This window comes from Chamaea fasciata, unplaced genomic scaffold (assembly GCF_029207755.1).
Source record: "Chamaea fasciata isolate MVZ Bird 193981 ecotype frontalis unplaced genomic scaffold, bChaFas1.0.hap1 SCAF_1, whole genome shotgun sequence".
Taxonomy (NCBI): domain Eukaryota; kingdom Metazoa; phylum Chordata; class Aves; order Passeriformes; family Sylviidae; genus Chamaea; species Chamaea fasciata.
In genome coordinates this window covers 116,489,303-116,511,774 of record NW_027094086.1, presented here as the reverse complement: position 1 = coordinate 116,511,774, position 22,472 = coordinate 116,489,303, and the positions used below count along the sequence as shown (strand labels likewise).

The window sequence follows — 22,472 nt, the reverse complement described above, 5'->3', positions numbered from 1 at the left end:
TACCTGCCTCCATGCATTCCTTCCTGTACTTTTTACAAAGGCCTGTAGTGACAGGACAAGTGGGAATGGTTCAAACTGAAAGAGAGTAGGTTTAGATTAGATATAGGAAGAAATTTTTTACTATGAGGGTAGTGAGGCACAGGAAGATGTTGCTCGGGGAAATTGTGGACCCCGCATCCCTGGCAGTGTTCAAGGCCAGGTTAGATGAGGCTTTGAGCAAGCTGGTCTAGTGAAAGGTGACCCTGCTCATGACAGGGGTTGAAACTAGATGATCTTTAAGGTTCCTTCCAACTCAAACCATTCAATGATTCTATGATTCTATCTTCTGTTTTCCTTCTCTCTTAAACTATGGACTTAATTTGACTTAATTCTTTTGTTAGGTACCCTGACTAGATAGAATAAGTTTTTGTTCTACCCTGTCCAACAACTGTGACTTGTAGTGCTTCAAACACCAGAAATGAATGATCATATTGATACGACAGTATTAATATACAGTTACTGAAGGAGTCTTATATTTAAAAGCTTTCTTATATCTCTCAATCATGAAATTTTTGCTCTGAGAAGATGCTGTTCATTTTCTGTGTTGAGATTTATTGATCAACAAATCACTCCACATTACATGTAATTTCTATACTTCCTAGCTCTGATGCATGCCTTGGTGTTTGGCAATGTGACTGCCATAATTCAGAGGATGTACTCCAGATGGTCCCTTTATCACACAAGAACCAAGGATTTGAAGGACTTTATACGGGTCCATCACCTGCCACAGCAGCTAAAGCAAAGGATGCTTGAATATTTCCAAACTACGTGGTCTGTCAATAATGGAATTGATTCCAATGAGGTAACCAAATGATGGGGAATTATGTCTGATTGTTTTAACTATGAACTATGACTGTGAGTCAAGGAGGGGAGTAATTTTTCTTTTGTGGTGCTGTGTTTTTTGTGAAGTTACATACCAAAGAAAACCATGCCTAAAAATAAACTTGGATTATCCCAGGAACAGGGCACACAGTTGAAAAAGCGGGTTTAAGACATCAAATAAAGTAAAATTCAGTCCTCTGTGATTCTCAGATGCTGAAGAGGCATTCATCAGAAACCTTTTAGATGATGCCAGAAGAAATGCAATAATGAGTAGTTCTGTCTTTCACTAAACAAAATATCACATGGGGATTTTAGGTCCTTTTTAAAGGCGGGACTATGATGCCCTTTCCTTTTTCCTTCATCTTATTTATTGCAATACTGTAAACAAGTGATTCAGCTTGAATTTTTATGTTATTTATATCACTACATTTTTAAATATTACAGACTGTAACTTGAGAGTAAAATCAAAAGACAGATTTCTGATGGTGTCTGTGCTTGCTTGTTTTAAATTACTTATCCAGGTTATGCATTACTGTACTGCAGGAGAAATAATGGCTTCTCTCTGTTGGAGTGTTATTTGAACGGAACACTCCCTTCAGGTTTCTTGTTATCTGTGTTATAAAACTCAGTGGTCTCTAAAGATAATGTGGAAATAAGCAGAAAGATTTGGGGTTTGGAACATTCTTTTCCTGATAAATTCTTTTTGTGTAGAGCACAGCACAAAGAATGGGATTTTCAACAGCATCTTAGCAACAGAAGGAGCTTAGTAAGATTTACAAAGGTACAAAAATTACTTAGATGTCAGAGCTTTCCTAGATGTGATTAATGCTCACCTTCAGCTTTTGTACCTTCTGTACCTTTAGTCACACTGAAAGTGAGTGACTGCTGTACTACAACTGCAGCTCCTGGAGAGACCATCACTCTTTCATTATTTTCCTCCTATGGATAAAATGCCTTGTCTGAGCCCACCTGGTCAAGCATTGGCTGATTGCATTGTTCAGATGCCACATCCCCTCAAACTACAAATAAAATTACATTTGTGGGCTTGCAGCTTGAAAGGAAAAAGTGAGACCTCATGGTCTTTTAGTTTCCATAGGTACTTCCATTGAACGTGCCCCTTGTTCCTTTCCCAGCCCTCCTTCAGCATCCAGTTACGTTATTAAAAAATGAAACTAGCAAGAACAAAAACACATTCAAGGCAGGGTTTTTTTTGGTTATTCCTCTTTCAGTGGTTTAACTATAGAAGTAATACTGCATATTACTGAATTTTATAGAATTCTCGGCTTTCATTTTATATGTCACTGTATACAGTGGTATACCTGAGCAGCCTACTGTGTTCTGTCACAGAGAAGAACTTGGACAAACTTAAATTGTGCATTACAGGTCATTTGTACAGTGTTATTGACCTTTTTTTCCCTGTTTTTTGTTTTGTTATTTTTGGGGGTTTTTTGGGTTTTTTTTTTTTGGGGGGGGTTTTTTTTGGTTTTTTTTTTTTTGAGTGAAGCTTTGTGGTTTTGGTGGGTTTTTTGGTAGTAAAAAGGCATATGTTTATTCATGTTTTTCCTGGAATTTATCAGTGTTAAAATTTCTTAAAATAGCATGTCTCATCAAGGGGATAAAAAAATCAAAGGGAAGTACCAGTTTGCACCAGTATGACATTGCAGCATCACTAAATCAGGCAACTTCCGCAAAAGTGGAAACAAAGAATTTTACAGTTTTTCTCTTTTTCATCATTTTTTTCCTTCTTTTGGACAGCTTTTAAAAGACTTCCCAGACGAGCTGCGTTCAGACATCACCATGCACTTGAACAAGGAGATTTTGCAGCTCTCCCTTTTCGAGTGTGCCAGTCGTGGTTGCCTCAGGTCTCTGTCCCTGCACATCAAAACCTCCTTCTGTGCTCCTGGGGAATACCTCCTCCGGCAGGGAGATGCCCTGCAAGCGATCTACTTTGTGTGCTCAGGTTCCATGGAAGTCCTGAAGGACAGCACTGTACTGGCAATCCTTGGTATGTTCACAATCATAGACTCGGAATGGTCCCCCACTGTAGGAGAACATTCACTACTAACTGGTGGCTTAGTGTGTCCTAATTGTCTGATGAGAAAGGATTCGTTTAATTTCAATCTGCAATCTTCAATTTCAATACCTATTCTATGTACACTCCTATTTTATTTTTTTCTTTTTTATGTTTAAACTTCCTTGTATTTTGACCTAAGAAACTTTCAATTGCCAGATTTTTAGCCATGCAATATTTCACTTCTGGTTTCCTTGTATTTATTCCCTCTTCTTTTCATGTAAAGAGGTACTTGCAAGTTTTGACACAAATTGCTACTTTCTTCTATATTTGATGATGGTATTGACAGCTCAAAGAACATTGGTCATGAGTTCCTAAATCTTTCATGAAAATTAGTGGCCGAGCAATGCTCCCACTAATGCTCCCAAATGAAAGAAAGAAAGAAAGAAAAAAAAAAAAAGAAAAAGAAAAAGAAAAAAAAAAAAAAGCAATGTGAGCCTACTTTCATTCTTTGGCACTTGCCTACAAACACCCCTTGCAGAAAAGCCATGAGGTGAAGAACAAGCATTGTTGGCTCTGCTCCCCCAAGCTACCTCATGCTAACTGATGCTGTCTGCAGTCATCTGAGAAAGGCCAGAAATTCTGTTCTAATAAATTTTTAGTTTTTGTTTGCAAGATGACTGTTTTTACTCATTGAGGTTTAAGTGTCTCTACGTATACATTTCTGTGATTTGCCTCAGTCTAAGGCCTACTAAAGAAATTCTCTTTATCTTCAGCTAAAGGATGATTAGACCTGTCTCAGTTAATATTCATAAAGTTTTCTGGGCAAATAAAATATAAAATTTTGCTCTTAAAGTAGAGAATTATTTTGTTTTTAATATCTCTTTAGACTTAAATGTATTCTTCTTTCTAATAACTTTTAATATTCTTATAAAACAGAGTTAAAAACAACATTTTCTATTTTGCTTTCCTTCCTGTTTTGTGGGATTACACTAGACTGTTGATAATGGAAGCTTCTGGTCTTCTGTAATTGAATTTCCTTTCTTTTATTCGAATGCATTTGATTGGTCTTCTTTTAGAATATAAATGTGATAAAGGTCCTATTTGTTTCAGAACTCCTTAATTCTATTAGATTGACAGTCCACATCACTCCATCACTTGTTTGTTTCTAGGAAGTTTAAGAATCTCTTGATTTCATTGAATCACATAGATCAAAGATATAAAATATGACTTATAATAATGCATAAGCTAAAGCCAGCAAAAGTTCAAGATATACTTCCTTTGGAACTATGATTTCATTAATGATTCCATCTTCAGGCACTTCTGAAAATGTTAATTAAAGCATCATTGTGTAATGGTGACAATCAAAATAAGAAAGAGACTACTGTATTTCTGAAAGATGTTAATGAAATCATAATGCAAAAAACATAAATACAACACAGTGAAATAATGTTTTGTTACAGTGAATGGGGCTTCATCATTTAAACCTAATTAACACCAGAAGAAGGTGAATGCACCAAACATATAGGTCCCTATGAGAAATTGTGTTACTGATGTCATGTAAATCCAAGACAGCAGTTTTTTCCCTGACAATGCTGAGTTACTTGCAGAACCCACAATATTTTATAATTCGGTCCTGATTCTAATTTTAGTGGATTAGTTTTTGTTTACTGAACCATTCTCACTAACAAGCAGTGCAGCAGCAACTGACTGAAATGCTCTCATTAAATACATCTTTGCTTCCTCTAGAGACTATTACTTTATCTCTAATAATGATGGTTAGGGTATATTTTATGGGAAAATATGTTTTAATATGAGTTATTTACTGTTTGAGCATATATCTTTGATTTATTAAAAATATTAACCATAGGTTATTTTAAAAATATCCATAATGAGGATATTTATAACTTTGACTGCATGTCCCTGATTTATTGAAAAACAGATGTGTCTGTGAGAAACATGTATATATAAGCTTGTTATCCAATTAAAGAAATAAGAAAAGAGCTGCTAAGAATAGCTTAAATGATTCTGTTATGTAACGAATGTTGACATTCAAGGTAGAATCATTTAATCACTTCATTAATTCTACATGAAACTTCAGGTTACTACCTAGAGCCTTTGCAGCATGATTTTCATTTGAAAAAGAACATATATTAGCACTACCAGAAGAATTTAAGCCTGAAATTACTTCAAAATTTTTACTACAAGCAAATAAAAATCTAACATTTTTTCCAAAATGTTTATGCAGTATTGATCCTAATACTGTTCATAGATCTAAAAAGTTTCTAAATAAGATGTTTAAGGATCAGTTTTGATATATTTGAAATATTCTTTCCCTTGTCCACAATATTGCCAGCAATAAATTAACACTTTCAGCCCTTTGCTTAATATAATGGAAGAAATCTAAGCAATTGTTGATATTTACAGTAAAATGCAAAAGTGTACTACTACTTAGCTTTATGCTATATTTTATTACATCATAATGCATGTTGTGATGAGCAATGACAGATGCTATTGTTACCTATCAAATTTTTTCCCCAGATCGACCTAAGCTCATACCAGTTCTCATTTATACTAACTGTGATTTTTAAGAGACCCCAAATAAGCATTGATATATGTATATTCCTAGCATAGGAGAAAATTTTTCCCTACACTTAATTTATAAGTACTTTTGAAAAAGCTGTTCAAGCTCCACATAAATAAGAAAAAGTAAAATTAAGGCATTAAAAATTATATTTTAAAGTGTAAAACTATCCCATTTAAAGTTCAGGAATGGTTAACTGATTTGTTAAACTTACCCTAAAAGCTGACTATTTCCTGTGAAATATACAGTTGGAAACAGATGCTGGGTGGATTTTCTAATGTGACAGTCTTAACTTACTATTTATTAATCACAGAACAATCTAAGATTGCAGGGACCTTCAGAAGCTACCCAACTTAAACCTGTTTAAAACAGGACAAATTTATCTCAGATTTCTCAGGGCTATGTCCAGACAAGTTTTGAACATCTCCAAGGATGCTCACAATTCCACAAGCCTGTTTGGGCAGGCTGTTCCACAGTTTCTTGACTCTCATTTCTGATTTATAATGAGAATTTTATTTGTTACACCCTGTGCCCAGTACATCATGTTGCCCTGTGCACTCTGGAGAGAGGTTTAACTCTGTTTTCTCTACAGTTTTTCTGCTGGGCTGTTGAAGACAGTAAAACTATCCTTACTTTGTCTTCTCTTCATAAGGTGGAGCAATGCCACATTTTTTCAACCTTTTCTCATAAATTATATTCTTTAGTCCCTGATTCTTGGTAGCATCTTTTAGACTCACTCTAATATGTCAATATTCTGTCTTGTACTGGGAAGTCCAAAACTGGACACAGTGTTCCACATGAGGTATGACAAATATAAAGGGAAAGAGTAGTTTGCTGGCTCCACTCTTGCTAATGCTGCACAGGAGGTCCTTGAACTTCTTTGCTGCAAGAACGCATTGTTGGCTCATGTTCAGCTTGTCCACAAGGACCCCCAGGGCCTTTCCTGCAGATCTGCTGTCCAGCTGGTCAGTTCCCAGTCCATACTGCTGTAGGGAGGGTTTTTATCCCGTGTACAGGACTTGCCATTTGGTTTTGTTAAACTTCATGATACTCCTGATAGCTGTTTTGTCTTTCATTGAGTTCCCCCTAAATAGCAGCTTTGTCCTTCATCATGTCAACCAATTCATCCAGTTTGGTATTGCCCATGACTTGCTGAGAATGCAGTCCATCACACTGTCCAGGTCTTTAACAAAGACCATCTGCTTTAACTTTTGGGGAAAACCTGGGGTTCAATGACTTCACTTTGGAATTTATACCTCAGACCAGATGCTTATGGAAGTTTTTAATTGTAAAATTTTTGTGCTCCTCAAGATATGGTCATTTGAAGTTTTCAATACAACCAACATTCTAAGTCTTGCCCATAAAAGAAAAAAACCCCACCAAATAATTCCTTCTTAACACATTTTCTCTTCTCAACAGAAATGCTAAAATGCTGCCTTAACACCCCCATGTTTTAAGACACCTACAAAAACGCCTGACAACAGCTTTATGAAAAATAATTGCACCTGCTATTAGTTACTATTGTAAAATCTTCATTTTATATATATTTACTTTATTGCTCCCTTTAATTAGCCAGTTACCTGTCTGGAAATTAGTTTTTGTACCACCAATTAATTGTGTATAAGTTTGCACCTGCAAAAAAAGGGAAAAAAAAGTAGTCATGATCCTTTAGTATGTTATTAATTAAACAAGGCATTTGTAAAAATGGGATTTCAGGTTAAGGGGTAGCAATTATATTAAACAGTTTTATGATTCAAAAAAAGAAGTAAAGAATTTATGCTTTGAAGATAATTATTTTTGTGTTCTCTTTTAGGTAAAGGAGATTTAATTGGAGCAAACCTATCAATTAGGGATCAAGTTATTAAAACAAACGCAGATGTTAAAGCACTAACATACTGTGACCTCCAATGTATTATACTCAAAGGTCTCTTTGAAGTGCTCGACCTTTACCCAGAGTATGCTCACAAATTTGTTGAAGACATCCAGCATGATCTCACTTACAATCTAAGAGAAGGCCACGAAAGTGATGTAAGTATCTTTACAGGTCTCTGGAGTTATTGTAGTCTTTCATCTGTTTCTCATACCTTATTCATTTCTTATAATTTTGTCATAATAGAGAAATAATTCACAAATTATGTTAAGGGAACTGCTGATTCCATTTGTTTGATAATTCAGATATTACCTAAATAAATTTTTTTATCACTTGATCAGATCATAAACATTGAACAGCCTCTCTGCTTCTCATTTTCCACAACAAACATCATCCATGAGAGAAAACTCGTTATTTTTTAATATTTTTGTTTATGCCTAAAAATAATTCATAGTTATATAAACTATGTGTCCAAATAAAGGTTTTTAGCCATACCTTTTCTAGAAGCTCATGTGCCAGCCTAATGAACATTCATTTCATACATCATTGGTTATCACTTTCAGTTAAGAATGTCATCACACACACTGAAAATGAAAAACAGTTGTTTCTCATACACTGCAATTAAAATGTGTTTTTCCACTTAAATGAGTAGTTTCTCTTGGAGAAAAAAATAGGCAAAACAAACAAAAAACCCACAACAACTCCAAAGTACAACAAAACAAGAAGAAATTCCAGATAAAACACTCCTGAAAGACTTCAGTACAGACTCACTCAGTACTTTTACACTGATATTATGTAGAAAATATGTATATTTGGATTTTAATAATGAAAAGCTTTTATGACATTTTCTTTTCTTTTCTTTTCTTTTCTTTTCTTTTCTTTTCTTTTCTTTTCTTTTCTTTTCTTTTCTTTTCTTTTCTTTTCTTTTCTTTTCTTTTCTTTTCTTTTCTTTTCTTTTCTTTTCTTTTCTTTTCTTTTCTTTTCTTTATCATGTGAATGCTCAAAGACAGTCATAGCCAAACTTTCAAGTTGGTGTTTAAGAGTTCAGGTGTTTGTGTTTGCTTTGTGCTTCCCCTTACATAGAGAGAGGTAACTTTGGAAAAACACAAATTTTCACTAGAACTCTCTAGACAGGGGACAAATATGATGCCAAGGGAGAGTGCACCGAAGTACTTTTCAGTGCAAAACTCCAAGGAGTTTGATATATGGGCTGATTTTTCTACATAGCTTCCTATTAGGTGTACTTTGGTGCACTGTGGTGCCAGTGTTTCCACAGCAACACTCTATTAAACCATTGCAGCAGAAAGGAGTCCATATATAAGTGTGTACTTTTGGAGAGGAAAATAACCAGGATATCTCATTTGTTTGTCTCTTGAAATGTCTCCAAACTTCCTGCTGCTGAAAGCAGCAGCTGAGAGTACACAGCTGTTCTGAGAGCCTGGTGATTAGTTTGTATAACACATTTCCCTTGGGGAGGAATGTTTGATCTGAAAAGGCGTAAAACTCCATGTAAAGATAGGGTTTGAAGATGATTGCATTCCCCACTACAGTTTTGTCGTGGAACTTGATGGATCCCCACAATGTGTTGTTTCATGCTTTTCTGTATGGTGACAAATCTGACAACCCTCTCAGCTGCATTCAGTTTTTATAAATTCAGGGACAACTCTTCCCAGTTAAAGTCAGCTGGGTGACGTACAGACTCTCTGCTGAGAGCAAGCCTAGATCCACCTCGAAGGTAAGCGTTTCTCAGGCTCTCTGAGGAGGATTACCCTCTCTGAGGGGTTTAAAGTAATGCAGGACATATTCAAGTAACTTTTCTGCTTTAGAGTAGAATATATTTAGAGCATTTTTTAATATATGCCATATTTTCATGGTATAATCTGTTACCTTAAAATTACAGGAAAAAGTATCCTGACATAGAGTAGCATCCACTATATCACAAGGGATAAACAGAATCCAAGACAGATTATGAGTAGTTTTGCCTACATCCTCTGCTCAACTATGCCCTCTGCTACTATTTCCCTTGCAGTAGAACATCTCATTTCTTTTCAAGCCATTTTAATTATCAGTAAGGATACTCAGCACAAATCAGGCAGCCAAAAATTGTACCACCACAAAAACAGGGTTCAGCAAATGAGGATAGATATCTGTGTCAGTAGCAAGTGTGTCTGGTCAACCACTCACTTTACTTCAGCAGAAAAATACCCTGCCTTTGCTTCAGCTGGAAAATACTTTCAAACAGAAATAATTTGAGTTATCTGATGGTTACTCTCAGAGAAAATAGGAAGAAAGTTTTCAGATATAGACTTTATGAGTATGTTAATACGACTTCTTTCTTCTCTTGGGTTTTTTTTTTTTTGTTTGTTTGTTTGGGTTTTTTTTAATACAGCCTGTAGGAATGGTGTTCTGGGAGAGTTTGTCAGGTAGGCCACTGTATCTGTATTCCCTCTCCCTTGTATAGGGAAATTTTACTTTCAAGTGTATCTGTGACTTCTGCAGCTTTATGGAATTTTTGGATTTGGAGAACTTCTTCATAGTAGGCCTATTCATTTGAATAAGTCTGTTTCTCACTCTCTTTTCCTTGGATGTCATAAATGACTGTAAATCTGTGGCTGAATGTGAATTTATTACTTCTTAAAATGAATCACCAGCAGTATTTAGGATCAGATAAACTGCAGGGTGAAATAACATGAATTTCCCTACTATGACTTGTGAACTGTTTTTCAGTCTTGATCTAAAATGTTATTGCATTTTCAGTCAAAGTCCACAAAATCTACTGTAGGTTAAAGGTTTATTAAAACTTTAAGCCAGCATTAAAAATCTGAGAATGAATAAGAATTTAGTCCTGGTGGTTCATTATCCCCTTTCCACCTTTGCTGTGCTGATGAAAATTGAATCAGAGATTTGAACTGAATCAGAAACATGTGGACACAAAAGGGGTCAGAAGTCATCTGTAGTGTCCTTCTCCTGAAATGTCAAAATAGGATGCTCAGCACTAGATTACATTTCTTCCCTACCTACACACATAAAAAGGAAACATTTTAAATTTGTTTTCTTGGTTCATTTGCAAGGATATATAATAATGTGCTTCATCTGCACTAAACTCCAAGTAAGGTATAACTGTGGAAAAGGCTCAAGGATGTCCACGGTTGTGTCTCTTTTCAGTAAAAGGATGAGGTTTCCCAGTAACAAGTAGAAACTGTAGCTGTCTGGTTATAGACTGATCGAAAGCATTGTTAAGCAATATTGGAAGAAAAGCCCAAATTTTAAGTGTAGGAGCAGACAACTGTTTCAGGATCTAATGAGTATAAGGAAGAGAAACAGACACAAAATCAGAGAGATAGCATTTGAATTGTTCCTCATGACAACTCTTAAGCCAGGAATTGCTAAGTGATTTATTATTAAAACCGTTAACGTGTGTTCAGCCACACTGGCAGTGATACTTGGCCATCTTTTCATACATTTTCATCACAGCAAGATATGAATTAGGAGAAGAGACTTTTTGTCGATTTTGCATATTCTGGCCCTTGCTTGCTTTGTTCCCTTTCAATCAATAAACCAATAACTGTGTTTGCAAATGTATTCAAATATTTGAGGACAGTTAGAAAACACTATTGTTTCCCGGTACCTGGAGTTGTGACATTGAAACAATTCAGCCATTTTAACCAATATTTCTAGGTCTGTGACTATGTTGTCATAGTAAGGAAATAGTTTGCTGAGTGACACAGATTTTGACATGTGCCTCACCCTATCTGTATAATTTTTCACTATGAATTACAGATTGCATATGTATTAGGTAGTGAGAGAGTCCCAGATCTGATTTGATAAAACTAAGCACTCAGAAAAAGGTTCTTAAAACCTATGTGGATACACCTATACACATACATTAATATGCAAGGAACTGGAATTTATTTTGTTCTCCACCAGCCCTGGAAAATATGTTACTTGATGCATTTAGAGAGTAAATGAAGTAACAGCTGTTCGTAACTCAGAATTATTCTAAGAAGAACTCAGAATAAGTGAATGTTTGGACAATATCTTTGTAGGCTTTGTGAGATTTTATTGTTTCTGATTACTTCTTATGTCCACACATAAGAATTTACAGTGTAGATGACATTATTTAGATTTAAAAAAAAAAAAAACACCCCCCAAACAACAACAACAAAAAGACCATAAAAACCATCCAAAAATCAAACCGCAGGCTGGTTAGAGTCACACTGATAAAAAGAACAAGAAGCCTCCTTGACACCTATACTGTTGAGTTATAATTATGTCCCAAAGGAACATGCAGGGACAGTCTCTGTCTCACTAAAGCTCTATCGATGTAATTTTCAAAAAGAAGAGGTTATACTCCTGAAGAGTCAAAAATCTTTGTTTGTAGATATGACTTGCAACTAAAAAGAATCTAATTTTCCTTTTGTGGGCTTAAAAGTAGTGTTCGGGCTCCTAGAAAATCTTTCCTTCCCCTCTCCCAAAAGAAGAAGCTATTCTCTAAAATGAAATCACTCAGTTTATGAGACTCAAGGAAGGACTGATTATGTCAGTGTGTCACAGTGTAAATGAAACATAATGCCAAGGTTCCATGAAAATGTGGTGGATTCCTTCTCCAGTGGGGAACGTAGAATCTTACTTCACCTTAGCCATGGTCCTTGCTAATAAAATAAATAAACAGACAAGTACACTTTAAAAGGCAATCTAGCAATCAAGAAGCAATAAGACCAAAGGATCTCCCCCCCATCTTCCCTCTGAAAGGTATTGTCTGACAAAATAGGGAATAATTCTTGTCCTTTGGAGAGGCTGGTGTTTAGAATTTATTAAATTTTAATGACTGAGTTGTGAGGAATTTTTAATATAATAAAGCTCAGGTTGTTGTTAGCAATATCTAAGAAATTACAAGGGATGCTCCTCATTTTCTATTGGAAAATCCAGCAACAGACCAAATCAATTCTTTGTAAAGGTGAAAGTAGCTCTAAGTTCTGGAGTATACAATAGATGACACAGCTTGGGAAGAAAAACGTCTACAAATTCTAATCTAAAATAGACTGAGCTTTCTGGTTTGTTCTAGCTAAGCCTTAAGTAACTATTTTTAAAGCATGTAAGTAATAACTCTTCATGCCATTTTAACTGCTTATTTGAAGTCTTTTAAGACTTTTATCTTTCTTCGTTCTAATGGTTGGCATTGCCTTTGTAGTCAAAAAATGAATAGCAAAAAATATTTTGAATGCAAGCGCAAAATTTAGATTAAATCCTGCCTTGCCACTGTTTGGTTTTCAGCTAGCAGGTTACATATTTGACATGCATTCATTCTTACCTCTTTAGTTATGCTTTCTCTAGATCTAGATTTTTACTATAGGTCATCTGAATTTATGAATGCTGCTTTGCAATATAGCAGTGACACTTTCTATTACATATTTGATTATCCATTATGAATCAGCAATGAAAATAGTGTGAAATTTCTGATTTTTTAATGCATTGGTTTTCTGCATGGTAAACAGTGTTTCATTTTAAAGAAACAAATAACTTATCCGATTTGCTACTCTATAAATATTAAGGAAAAAATAAGCATGGATTTTTTTTTAAAGTTGCTTTTAATCTTGGCAAGTTTTGTAAGATGAGAAAACCTGATAGAAACTTCAGTCACATACTTACTTATTGAGGAGTTTAACTTCAAAAGAAAAAAAAAAGGGAAGAAAAAAAAAAACAACAAACCCCCCCCAACTTATCTCATGGGTTTTACCTATGTGTTTATAATAAAAGCCATGCACTGAAAACATGAATTTCCAAATAAGCTCTTACTGCACTGCCGTACTTAATCAGTGTTCCTCTACTCCAGCCTAGATCAAAGTTCATCCTGCACACTGTAGGACAATGACAAGTTGCAAAATATTTTTAATAAAAAGTCTCATAGAACATTTCCCAAATAATTCCAACCAACTTTTTAACAGAGGAGATGGTTTTGTCACACCAGCCAGCAGCTGTGTAAAATAAAGTGGGTTACCTTAAAAAAGTCAACCAGTCTGATTTTAACATTACAGCTGGATAACTTTGAGGAAAACTTGTAATTTTAAAATATTCTTAGAGCATATTAAGCACCCATCTTTGTCAGCTGGCAGAGGATCATGTGTCATTATTGCAGGTGTAACTCACTGGGGTTTATTGTCAGTAATTATAAAGCTTGCAAAATAAGAGAACAATCAATGGAGGGTTTTGTGTTTCTATACAAGAATTATTACAACAGGGAGAATATAGAATTGAATAAATCACCTAAAGCAATGGAAGTCTAGCACTTTATCTCTATGATTATTTAAAAAAAAAAACCAAAAAGCAAATAATTTTTAAACTCTGAACCAACTGTTTATCATCTTTCTCTTTACTCGACATGCACGTGGTTCCCTTTGCTCTACTTCTGGTGGAAGCCCTAAGTGACTGATGGCTGAACAGCCACTGCTTCTTCCCCAAAGACACCATATATTAATTTTTCCTCTATACCTCTTGATATGGAGTCTATAAACTTCTCAACTTCTCAGTGATTAGAGTGTAGGAAGGAAGGTGCTCCTCATACTGTCAAAAAGTAAACTAATTTTAAAAGTAGTAACATATAATTAACTGTGATTCCTGATATGTTCATTGGAGTAGGTCTCTTACCTGCTTCTGTGCGTGGACTACTCTCCAATTAGGGTTGCTGTCAAATATAACTCAGGGCTCTCACATTTTACAAGCTACTCAGAGTTTTCATTTATACTTCTGGGATGATCTGGAATATTTTTCGCTTCTTCACTCTCTCTCTTCCTCTTCACAAAAAAAAAGTTAGTCTATTGCTGAACAAGACAGCACTGGCACAGTGTCATTTACACAGATCAGCTTTATTCTATGGAACAAGTTCATTTTTGATATTAAATGGATGAGATGTATTTTGGGGAGGAGCACTGTCCAAGAGCTCTCTGCCAGATATTTCACAGGTCTCCCACCCGTACTCCTGTCAGTAAGCAAGTTTTGGTGGATCTTTGGCTATTAAGTTGGATGTTATCTTCAAACAAGGAAATCTGCTGCAATAGCCTCCTCCCTGCGCAGGGTTACAGTCAGTCCTTCCTGCAGACCCTCAGCCTGACAGTTAACTGCTTCACTTACTACAGGAGCAAGGCTGACCTGGAGCTACAGCGTAGGACAGGTCTGATGCCCTTTTTTGTAGTCTGGTAGCTCATCAATCTTGTTTACTAGCAGTTACTGGTGAGCCTTGTGTGTGGTGCCTCTGAGCCATCTCTATCCCCCAGTACTCCTCAAGATTATCACCTCACTGTCGTGTTTCTGATATATTCTCTAGTATGGTAGGCTGCTGAGAAATAATGCAACAAGGAAACAATGTAATTCAAAAAAGATAGACTAGTTGGCCTTTTTATTTTCTTCCCTAGTACCTTTGCTCAAAGAATCTTTTTTTCACTAATAATCTCCTGTTTCATTTCTGTAGCCTTCAGTTATTCTAATATTTTTGAAAATAATAACACAGACAGCTACACTGTCTGGTTTTGTCTCTAGTAATTTATTCTTCTGATATATGGTCATTTTCCAGTTAGAAGATTCATTCCACCACAACTTGAGCCATTATGTAATCTTTTCCATTAATATTTTTTTTATTTGTTTTTGTATTTGCATAAATCTTTCCCATTTTACAGCTAAAACAAGTGGACAAATCACTGCAAGGGTGAATCACAAAAGATATGGAAAAAGGACAAAGAGGAGGGCAGAAAATTAACCTATTTACATCAGTCTGGGACTATGTATGTGACCCATCCCCAGAATCCAACTCTTACTTTTGTGAATGGATTAAGAGACAGGAATTATGAGCTTTACATTATTTATTAAAAGCTTTACATTACTTATTAAAAGATTTTCACAAGTAGACCTTAGCACTTTCTTGACAAATACAAAAAAAATTCATGGTAACTAGAATTAACATGTTTAAATGAGTGACAAAATTTTACTTCTAATTTTAGCTTTTGAGTCTTTTTGAACAGTCTCCATTCCCATTCATTTCACTTCCTGGGATTATTACATTCTGCATCAGATTATAAAGCTTAACCCGAGGGCAACACATTGAAAAAAATCCAGGCTAGCAAAGCAGCTTATTGATGTTTTTAGACTGTTGTATGAGGAGGGTATAAAACACTGTGTCAAACAGAATTTTAGACAGGAAAAGCTCCTGGATTTCAGAGTATTGCCTTAGAATCTAACCATATTTCTATTTTAATTAGACAGGCATGCTAGAGGATAACTTTTTTTCAAAATATCTCAATGTGCCTTAGGGAACATGATAATATTACTTTTACAAAATTAATATTAATCTCTGTCTCTGCACTGTAAAAAATGGAAAATAGAATTAATCCTAATATAGCTAAACTTTAAAATTATATAAATTTGGAGAGTGGATTGATTTTTTTTTAATTCCTTTTATATTGTATTGATATAGCATTGATCCATTCGGGATCTTAAATTTAGAAGCGCTATTACCATTGCTTGTCCTTTTGTTATTCTTGGTAATATGGGACTAATTAATGAAGGAAATGATAGTACCACAATGTCTTCTATAAAAACATTAGTTCTGAGGGTATAGACTACCTTGATATATAATGTTCATGTCAGAGTGGCTTATGTGGTGAAGTTTCTATATGACTTGCAGAGTCATTGTAACCTCAGGACAACTGCTGAAATGTGTGAAACTAAATGTAATCTAGTCCTTGAGAAATCTGTCTATAGTCTGTACAAGTTGTGTATCAAACTGGCATTTTACACTGATACAATTTTGTGTTCTCAGTTTTATTGATATGGTAATGTTTTTAGTGCAACTTTTCTTTAAACATCATAGAGCAGTAGAATAGCAGAGCTTGGAAAGGACCTCTGAAGGTCATCTACACCCACCACTCTGCTCAAAGATATGAAAGCATGTAAAAACAATTAATATTTATGTACAAAGTCAGTTAAAGTTTTTATTGATATCAAAAATAATATACCTGCATATTTTTCTTTTTAATCATCTATACTTTCACCCAGTAAAACCAGAGCTACAAAACCTGCCTACATAGGGGCAAACAGTTATGCTGAAAATAGATTTGATACCCAAGACATATATTACATTATATGACTGCAATCATGTTGTTATTTACCACACCAGTGAAAATTTTCAGTGATGTGGTAAATAATAACATGATTGTAATAATAAATATACACATACATTTTATACATATATACTGTATATACAGTGCAGTACTGCATAGATAGTAAGTGTTCAGAGACAGATTCCATTGCTAATCACACTATGGTCAGTGTTCATTCCATCATTGTCCAAAATCAATATTGGATTTCTATGACCGTGTTTGGTTTTATGTCATGCTACTTCAAACAATTCAAGCAATTTTCTTAAAAATTCTCCGCAGATATATTGCTGTCCTCAGGGAGGCACTTACTGGAACTCATCCTACTCATTTGTCCTGTGAGTGCTAACAAAACACCGGGCCATCATTGGGAATATGTAGAAATAAATAAGTAATAAAATAAATAGGTAATAAAATTAATGTAATTAATTTTTAAAAATTAATTAATTAAATTCATTCTTCAATGTCCACTTCATTGTTCCCCTCTTCTCTTTTCAAGAGCTTCTCTGAAGTTAGATATACATATTTACATAAATACTAGTATGAAGTTTCATTTAAAGATAAGGCTAACAATCCAAACACAACTCCTTCACAGTATCTACAGTCGCCAGCTGAGGAGTCTAACTCAATATTGATCCAGGGCCAATCATGCAAATATTTTTCAGCCGGTTCAAAACCTTAGAGCTGCTTGAAGTTAATCATATAAGTTTTATTGGGTTGAAAGGTGTTAGCCTTTATTGCAGTTACTATTACATAAGTCTTTATTTGACTGTAATCAAACTGTAGGAGTATTAAAAGGCTTTTTCCACTCTATCTTTTTTCTGCAGTAATCTGAAAGTTTTTCCAAAAATATAACCTGCCAGACAGTACAGTCAGTGCCAGGTCCATTGTCTGTTTTAACAATTCCTCTTTTTGTCTTCTTTTCACCTCTTTGATACACTGTTCTTTAATTTATTTTTTTTTTATTCTTACTGGTACAGACTTACTATGAAAGATGCATTTTCAGAGCAGTTGAGACCCTAATTTGCTCTCCTGCTTTGGGGTGGGGTAGAGGTATGTAAGCATATCAGAAGTTAAAATTACCAATTATACCATCCACATTTCCCATTTATTTTTTCTTAATGTGGCACAAGTGACAGAGATGTTAGTTTTTTTGTTTCTGTAGTATCTTTTTAACAAGAAATGCAATACATCCTCTACTGCTAATGAAACAATTAAAATATAATTACAAAAAGAATTAATGCATGCAGTGAGGTTAATATTAAGGTTTTAAAGAAATATATGCAAAGCAAACTTTGAACATCAAATATAAAAGCTCATGTGAGAATTTTGCATCCAAGAAAGTATTCATTTGCAAAGAACAACAGCAACAAAAAAAAAAAAAAGAAAAAAGAAAAAAAACCTATCCAAAGCTAACCTCAAGCAGCCAGTTACAGAACATTTGTACCAACTTCACAAGTTAATTACAAAGAAACAAAACATTCAGGACAGCAACTCAACCGGAGATTGCAGAGCTCATGGCAATTCACGATTACTGTTTCCCCAGGAAAAAATACCAGTGACAAATCTGCTGTTCAACTTTTGCTGCTAACTCAATGTACTCAATATTGTAAGAGGGATCGGAGAATACTGAAAACATCTGCTTCCACAAACTACTCTTTCTTTATCTGTCCATTAGCAAGGACGAGAGATAAGAATAACCCTGAGAAAAGATAGGAACAAGCCAATGAATAATAGAAAGTCTTAAAAAGAAAAACTAAACAAGAAAAAACAAAGGGTGTTTGGATGGCAAATTGCTCAGCATAAAACAATTATATCTAACAAGCTCTTTGTGAGTGATTGAGTCTTTTGTGATTTAGAGGATTTGTGATACTTCATTAAAAATTTCCTGATTACAGAAAACAGAGGCCTGAGCACATGTGAGGCATTAAGTTTTGCAGCAGTACAATGATCTCTTGTTATGTACTTGTATCTTTTCCATTACCATACAGTAAATTTGCAAAGAATAGGACATCTGGCATGCATTCTTGGGGTTTTTTTTCCCACACTGCCAGTGCTCCTAAATGGGCTTTTCCCATTTCCAAATGCTGACTAAGAACATTAATACTTCAGTTTGATTTCAAATCCTTTTCTGAAAATGTATTTTATCCTTTTGACTCCTTAACATAAAGAATTATTCATGTATTTTAGTATCAAAGATTACAAGAAAATAAGTGAAAATACGTTTCTATTTTTTATTCCTGCTATTTATAAAGGTAACAAGAATCAGACCAGCAAACACTGGTAACATTCTATTGGGCTCCAGCATGCAAACTTACTGACTGGATATGTAACGCATTAGCCTCCAATTTAGCTGTGTCTCTGTATTTTTCTTTTTAGGGTTTTATCATTGGAATTAATCTTGAAATATTGTACAGCTGATTACCTGGGTTGGTCACAGTTCCTGGCAGAGATTCTTTATAAATGACTACTGCCTCTTGACACCAAAAGAAGTTCCAGATCACTGGCTTTCAACTGTAAACTACTAGTGTTTTCAGATGGAGAAAAACAGTCTTCTTTTGCTTCTAGTAAACAATGTTAAGGATTATTGAATTTTTAAAATCTGTGCATTAAGATACTAAAAGATTGAAAGATTATAGATTTGTGGTTTCATACGTGGAAAAATTTTATAAGAGTCTGCTTTTGGTACATGATCTATTATTGTTTTCTCATGTAAAATTAAATTTAATAGCTGGTTTCACAAGACATGAAGAGACACCAGGGATGAAATCAAAAATTTAATTAGACTCTTTGACAGTATTTCACATAACTCATGCTAACATCAATCTTTCTGGTTTTTTTCTCAATGCATAGTAAGTTAAATATCTGTACTTTTTCTTTCTGCAGTCCTTATTCTTTAAGAGCTGTACTTTTTTTAAAAAGCAGGCGTATGAGGTACTCAGCACACTCTTTGCATAAGGAGAAAATAGATCATTTTATAGAAGACTACATTAGTGTGTTGCCCTAAATAAAAGGTTTTAGTGTCTGAGAAACTAGAGCAACACTTCCTAATTATTTACTCTGCTACTACATTTTTACAAAGATAAAGCTATGTGCATAACGAGGACTTTTAATTTACTGCACTTTGGCTTTGTCCAAGTTCTTGTTCATCTTTTCTCTTTGAGACTAGGGAGAAAGAAAGAGAAGAGGTGCTGGAACAAGTTTAGAAGCAAAGTTCTTGAGAATTCTCTCTGGGCACAGATTAGCTTCTTTTTCCAGCTTTCAGCTACTAAGCCATAAAGCCCAGGCCCCTGTTGTGTGTGCAGGGGACAGTCTGAGCAAAGTTACAAACGGTAAGTATGTTTGCAGCATATTTATACCGAAGCAATTACAACACTCCTAACTGTGGATTTTGTGCTATGGAAAAGGTAGTTTATAGGCCCATAGTTTATTTAGAAATATCAATATTTTTAGACTGAAATTGTCCCCAGTGGGCTAAAGAAGCTAGTTTGGGGAAACAGGCGAAGCTGATAAGCAGTGTCTCACATCATGTGCTCTATGTTCATACTTTCCCTTCTTTTCTGTTACACAGCCTCCTGAGAACACCCCCTCCCCTCCTTGCAAAAAGCAACCTGCCTTCAAAAATTTCTTAGCCCTTCTCTTAGGAAGGTCACAAGGCAGAAAAGTGCTGCCACTGACCCCATTTGCTGTGCAGTCAGTTTTCCCCTGCTGCAGTGACCAAGCCAGGGTAACACAGGGTGGAGAGGGATCCATGGGTGGCTGTGGTTCCTGTGCTGAGGAGCAGCAGGGATGTCCAGAAGCAAGGGCAAAGTGCTAGCAACTGGTGATGCAGCTAAAAACCCATTTAACAATCTTTGTCTATGTTTTCAAGATGTACAGTCAGGATTAACATGTATTCGGGGAGAAAAAAGCCAACATCAAAACAAAAAGTGAAGGAAATCTTCACCCACATTACGAATTACAAATAACAAGTCACTGCTAAAGCCTTCAGCAGGAAAATGCACTTTCTGAGGTGTTCTTTGTGAAGCTGGTAATATTTGGGATTTGCCTGGAATTTTAATTAAGTCTTCTATTTAACATTTCTACTGTACCTGTGCCTAGAAGGCAAGCAAACTGATGCCTCAAAATTCTGGGCACCATTTTAAACTAATCTTTTAAAAATATGTGCGAAGCAGCCTGGTAACATTTCCTAGTTCTGACTTTAATATTTTAACACATTTTTAGTTTCCTCATCCTGAATCTTGAAAAAGATACTGATTCTTCAGCTGGCATAGGTTACAATGCAACTTGTGAGATTTCAGTATCTGACGTCTCATCCTCTGATAATATCTAGTACTTTATCTAACTCAGTAAGAACACAGCAGTTATTTTGTTTACATAGTCTAATTATTGCAGTTGCTCTGTTTGGCAGTTATTAGAGTGTTATTGCTACATTTAATGATACACCTGCTACTGGCTTGGCTGTTGTGCAGTAGGATTTCTGCTTATGAAAACTTAAATATTCTGTATTTGTATATTATACTACTACCAGTACCCTCACTACAAAACAGTTTTTAGGTTAACCTGAAAGACCTGGAATAAAAAAAAAAAAATTAAAAACTACACACAATTATGATTTTCAAATCTGTGCCTAAAATTTGAATATCTGGGAGTTCTGAAGACTTCTGTTAAACAAACTGAGAAATTCAAATGACTTTCAGAAATGCTTAACTTGTACCTACGTTTGGAGAAAAATAAATTGACTAATAGGTTAAGCCCTTTTTGCTTTGATATGTGGGTTTAGGAAACCTGAAAATAATTTCTCAAAATTTTACCTGGCGGACTAAAATATTCATATAAATACAGTATATAGGCTGTCAGAGACCTACCCATGGTCAAGATGTGGACATTCAAATAAACAGTGGAATTTTTCCAACAGGTATTACTCAGCAGTTTCAGTGGATTTTATTATTGAAAGTGGCATAATGTTTTCTTCTTCCTTTTCTTTTGTTTTACTTTCGGTGTAATTCAAGAAAAGAAAATATTATGGCCTTGGATAGGTTAGACACCTCTCCCTCAGGACTACCTTGCTCCTACTTGCTTCAGTCCCACCACTGCTTTGGAAAATTCCTCAGAGATACTGGAGGTACTTAGTTCATCTTCACAGACTAGGCTGCCACTGGAGCTAAAGCTAAGCAGGGCGAAAGTAGAGCATTTGTTCCTGCTTTTCCATCAAACCAGCACTGAAACCTACCAGGCATGCTTTCACACATTTACATTTATTCACAGGTTTTCAGTCTTGATCTACTTTTTTATTAAAGTAAATTATTACTTTTTTCATTAACTTGCTTTTTATTTAGGATGAAACAACTTTTTTCTCCCACAGCAGCTGTTTGCAAGGATTATCTTTAGTTCGGTGTTATGTCACCACTTAATTTAATACAGCCATTTTGTCATGAGTGTCTTTTCTTGTATTGACATAAATGTTTTGGTTTAGATATTTGTATCCTGTTGGAAGCCAAACTGTGCAGATGTACATATTTCCTACCTTTTTGGTTTGTTTTTTTTTTTCAGGTAATATCAAAATTATCCAACAAGCCTACACTATCCCAGGTATGTTGTTCACATTTTAACCATGCAAAACTTCACTTTGAACATTCACATAATTATATCCAGAACAAAGCTTGAAAACTCCTTCCTTTCCTTCTTAAAAACAGATTTCAGTTTTTTCAGAGTGAGAATTTGAATAGCATCCTGCAGATAGTTCTGCCACTGCCCATTTTATGAGTAACAGCTTCTGATCTTTTTTTCCCAGGTGCTAAATTTGAATATCCCCTTATAGCAACTACATTTTTGGCAATGTAAATACATGGCTACCCAAGCCAAAGCTTTGAATATGGGTTAACACTCATTCTCTATAGAGTATAGACAGTATCAGTGCCAGGTCTTGTACAATTTGATCATCATGACAGCCTTTGAATGACTGCTACAGTTGTCAACAAGGCTTTTCTATTTTAGAAA

The 22,472-nt window shown here is 35.1% G+C and overlaps 1 protein-coding gene across 1 annotated transcript in view; it reads left to right on the top strand.

The window, feature by feature from the left end:
• Positions 1-22,472, top strand: part of KCNH8 (potassium voltage-gated channel subfamily H member 8) — a 120,087-nt gene that overhangs the window by 78,486 nt on the left and 19,129 nt on the right. The window contains exons 8-11 of the mRNA XM_066194718.1: positions 642-841; positions 2,617-2,866; positions 7,270-7,484; positions 22,026-22,064. Coding sequence (XP_066050815.1) covers positions 642-841; positions 2,617-2,866; positions 7,270-7,484; positions 22,026-22,064 — 704 coding nt within the window. The remainder of the gene's footprint in view (positions 1-641; positions 842-2,616; positions 2,867-7,269; positions 7,485-22,025; positions 22,065-22,472) is intronic.